General features: G+C 44.3%; 1 protein-coding gene across 1 annotated transcript; it reads left to right on the top strand.

Moving 5' to 3' along the window:
* The first annotated feature begins 1,557 nt into the window (after nt 1–1,557).
* On the top strand, nt 1,558–2,988 carry gja10b (gap junction protein alpha 10 b). The gene has a single exon (XM_037685089.1). The coding sequence runs from the start codon at nt 1,576–1,578 to the stop codon at nt 2,986–2,988; it is 1,413 nt and encodes a 470-aa protein (XP_037541017.1). The 5' UTR covers nt 1,558–1,575.
* The last annotated feature ends 1,584 nt before the right edge of the window (nt 2,989–4,572 follow it).

The following is a 4,572-nucleotide window of genomic DNA, read 5'->3' as shown; positions in this document are numbered from 1 at the left end:
TTTATATAATGGGGAGTATATATTTATATAATGGGGAGTATATATATTTATAATGGGGAGTATATATATATTTAATGGGGAGTTATCTATATATATTTATATAATGGGGAGTATATATATATATTTATATAATGGGGAGTATATATATATATTTATAATGGGGAGTATATATATTTTTTATAATGGGGAGTATATATATATTTATATAATGGGGGAGTATATATATATATATTTATATAATGGGGAGTGGAAGTGGTTCGTATATAAACCATCAGATTTTCACACAAGTCCTAAAAGTAGATAAAGAACCAGTTAAAACAAATGAGACTAAAATATTTTACTTGTTCATTCATTTATTAAGGGAAATGTTCCAGTATTACGTCAGAATGTTCTTGTTCCCAACATCTACCAGTGACCTTGGTAATTCGGGCGATGTCTGAGCCGACGTGGCCTCAGTATTTTGTTTCTTGCTCATAGTGACACCGAGGTAGCTCAGAGGTTGGCACTGGGATTTGAACCATGAACACCTGGAGACAAACGAGACAAACAACCGTTCAGTCTCCCACTCACACCTAGGGACGATTTAGAGTTATCAATCAGTCTAACATGCATGTTTTTAGTCTGTGGGAGGAAACTGGAGAAAACCCACACCTGCACCTTTACACCACTCAGGAAGGAGATGGTTCTGTTCCTTAGAGGAACGAGTTTCGATGGGAAATGTTTGAATCAAAAGCAAAAACTGTAAGAATGCTGCTGAAGCTGGTCAGAGTCATTATCTAAAGAAAAGACAAGTCCTGGAACAAAAAATAAAACAATTAAAAAGCCATAATACAATTTTCATATTCAAGCAGGGACAAAGACGTTAATTTTGGGACCGGTGCTCTGTGATCTGATGAAACTAAAGCTGAACTTTTTGGTTGTTACGACCACAGAGAGGAGAGGAAGGAAACTTGGATCATCCCAACTGTGAATACAGAGGTGGAAGCACCATGATGATGGATCGTTCTGTCTATAAATACTTTGTGTGTGTATATATATATATATATATATTTCAGTTGATTCAGCATATGAGCTGAAGATAGTTTCAACCTTGATGTTGGTTAACAGGAGCGGTCCACAGTTCGTATTTTACATCCCTTCTGTCTGATGTAGTTGGATAAAAACTGCCAAATGCTGTATTGTAATAAACATAAAATGAAAAAAGGAAAACACTGTGCATTGACTTTCAGTTGGGGGCTGTTTCCAGATTTGTGTCCTGACAAATGTGTCAGGGTGAGACTAGCCTCAGAGTGTTATAGGCTCATGAGGCGGATCAATAGGTTCAAACTGGAGTCCTAGTTTGCAGCAGCATGAAAATAGTGTCAGCTACCATGCACTGTGGGGTCTCAGCAGGCGTCGAGGGACAAGTCAGCACTGATGTGCTTTTTTACATTGGTATAATGAAATACGGCAGGAGAGGGCAATAGGAAACATGTAAGTACAACTTGTTGTTGCCTTTTGTTGAAATTGTAAATTATAGTTAAACAAAACTTCACATTTTTCTTCAGTCTCTGCCAGCAGCTGTCGTGAGACAAGATGGGGGACTGGAACTTATTAGGCAGCATCTTGGAAGAAGTGCACATTCATTCCACCATTGTGGGAAAGATCTGGCTCACCATCCTTTTCATCTTCCGAATGCTGGTGCTCGGCGTAGCAGCCGAAGATGTGTGGGACGACGAGCAGAGCGAGTTTGTCTGCAACACGGAGCAGCCTGGCTGCAAGAACGTCTGCTATGACCAGGCATTTCCAGTCTCCCTCATCCGTTACTGGGTCTTACAGATCATTTTTGTGTCCTCGCCTTCACTCGTCTACATGGGCCACGCTTTGTACCGTCTGAGGACCCTGGAGAAAGAAAGACACAAGAAGAAAGCCTGTCTGAAGGTCGAGCTGGAGGGAGCAGACCCCGACCAGGAGGACCATAAAAGAATCGAGCGTGAACTCAGGAAACTGGATGAACAGAAGAGAGTCAGGAAAGCTCCGCTTCGAGGTTCTTTGCTGCGCACGTATGTTTTCCATATCTTGACCCGGTCCGTGGTGGAGGTGGGCTTCATCGTAGGTCAGTGCGCTCTTTATGGTTTGGGTCTATCTCCTCTGTACAAATGTGAAAGGTCACCCTGCCCGAACAGTGTGGACTGTTTCGTGTCGAGACCAACGGAGAAGAACATTTTTATGGTTTTTATGCTGGTCATTGCCGGAGTCTCTTTGTTCCTTAACCTCTTGGAAATCTTTCATCTGGGCGTGAAGAAGATCAAGCAGAGTCTGTACGGATACAAGTACGGGGACGATGACAGCATTTGCAGGTCGAAGAAGAACTCTGTGGTTCAGCAGGTTTGTCTGCTAACCAGCTCCTCACCGCAGAAGTTGATGCAGCTCACACACATTACCAGTCCTGATCCCCACACGCTTGTTCATGGAGAAGTTCTGCCTTATCATTTAGTAAACCCAGTGGGCTTGAGCCAGCTCCCCACACAGACGTACCACATGAGCCAAACGGACATGCAGAGTGTGCAGCAGCTGGGGACAGCTGAGCACCGCTTCTCTCTGGACAACAGGAAGCCCTCGTGCAGCAGCGACATTTCAAACGGACCTCAGGGTCTGAGCAAGCCGCGCTATGCAGGACCCCGAGAAACCCTGATGGCCAGCCACATAGAGATCCCAGCAGCCCTGAGGAACCCACAGAGGAAGCAGAGCAAAGTGAGCATCCACAAGGAGCTCAGTGACATGAGTGACTCTCCAGGAAGTAGCCACTACCCGTCAGCCAGAAAGTGCAGCTTCTTGTCACGAGGAATGTCAGAGGCCAAGCTGGCCAGTCCGTCAGACAGCGACGCCTCCCAGAGCGGAACAGACACTGAGGCCCTGCACCTACACCAAGGGGAGAGTCCAGCTGTGACACCACCTCCTCCAGCCAGTGGGAGGAGGATGTCCATGGTGAGGAAGTTGTCTGTTTGACTCAGTGGTGTCCAGTCCTGGCCCCTTGGGGCCACAGTCCTGCATGTTTTACGTGTTTCTCTGTGTTGACTCTAGATGTTTGACAGACTTCTGCAGAACTTGAAGACTTGCTGAAGAGCTTAACAAACCATTGACTCTTGTGTGATGGAGCAGAGAAAGAGCTAAAACAGAATAGTGGACCTCAAGGACCAGAACTGGACACCTCTGGTCTTTGTATCATCTAATGTCACGTTCAAGTTGATAATAAGCTAAAAGCAACGCAACAACAAAGTGTCCTGTGTTCGAGTAACATCAACACATCTCCAGGTGAAAACCCACACCGCTGCGTTGAGTTGTTTTCTGTCCAGGATGTCGTCTGCATGGAGCAGATGGTTCAGGACAGAGTCCTGAGACGAGCCAGTCTGTCACTGGGCGGCTGTTAGCAGCTGCTCCACATTCATGATTTCATCTTCTGACGTTTCCTTACAACATAAAGATGAGAAGATTTGGGTTCACTTTTTAAATGTAATTATCATGTATCATCAGCATGGTTTTTAGATCTGTCAGAGCGTGGTGGTGCAGAGGTTAGAGAAGGCAAGACTGTGATCAGAAGGTCACTGGTTCGATTCCCCAGACCAATAACATCAAAATGTGGGTGGGAAAGATGCAACACCCACACCTGCCTCCACCCTCATTTGTCCCACTCTGGGCCCTTGAGCAAGGCCCTTAACCCCCAACATCTGCTCCCAGATGGCAGCTCTCTGCTCCACACAGAGGCTGTGGTTGTGTCAGGAAGAACATTGGGTCTATACAACATCTATAAACTATTTATAGCCATCTATAAGGGGAGCCTTATTGTAACGTGGTATGTTTTCAGTCAAAGAAGAGCTCCCATGCAGGTGTCAAGATACAGTTGTAGCTCCCAGAAATACTCCGAGAGAAAACAGCCTCAATCACGTTAAATCCACGTTGTCTCTGCATCTCACATGAGGAAATCAAGACATGTTAAAGACTCCACCACGAGTGCTGCTCTCCAGCTTGTTGCCAACAGTTACCGCTCAGTGAGACGCTGCGTTAAAGTAACAGTCTGGTCAATTCTGAAATGATGTTCTGTCAAATAATCGCAGTAGTTAGTACTTTAGGGCCTGGTGTAGTGCTGTAGTACTTGAGACCGGTCTTAAGACCACTTTTTGATGGTCTTGGTCTTGTCTCAGTCTCGGACATTGAGGACTTGAGATTTTATTTCAAGACCAGTCAAGACCACAACTGTGGAAATATCATTAAACTAAACAGCCAGAACATTGTCCAGTTTATTTGTTAACATCTTTGTTTTTATTGGATGCAAAACGTACTGATTCAAATCTAAGCGCTAACATGACTCATTGATAAATGCATTATTTGTTACCACTGTCACGCGCACCCCCTCTCACTCGCACACGTCACTCCCAGTGTGGCCAGATTGGGCGGTTTACTTCCAATTGGGTGGTTTTCATTCTTTTTTTTTTTAAATTTTTATTTATCAGGAGAATATATAATTGACATTACATACATTAAACAGAATTTACATGACTTCTCTAATTTTTTCTTTTTTTTCCTTCCCCCTTT

The sequence above is a fragment of the Nematolebias whitei genome, chromosome 12 (genome assembly GCF_014905685.2).
Source record: "Nematolebias whitei isolate Nwh7 chromosome 12, NemWhi1, whole genome shotgun sequence".
Classification (NCBI taxonomy): domain Eukaryota; kingdom Metazoa; phylum Chordata; class Actinopteri; order Cyprinodontiformes; family Rivulidae; genus Nematolebias; species Nematolebias whitei.
Note: the sequence above shows the minus strand (reverse complement) of the source record. Positions and strands in the feature narration are given on the sequence as shown.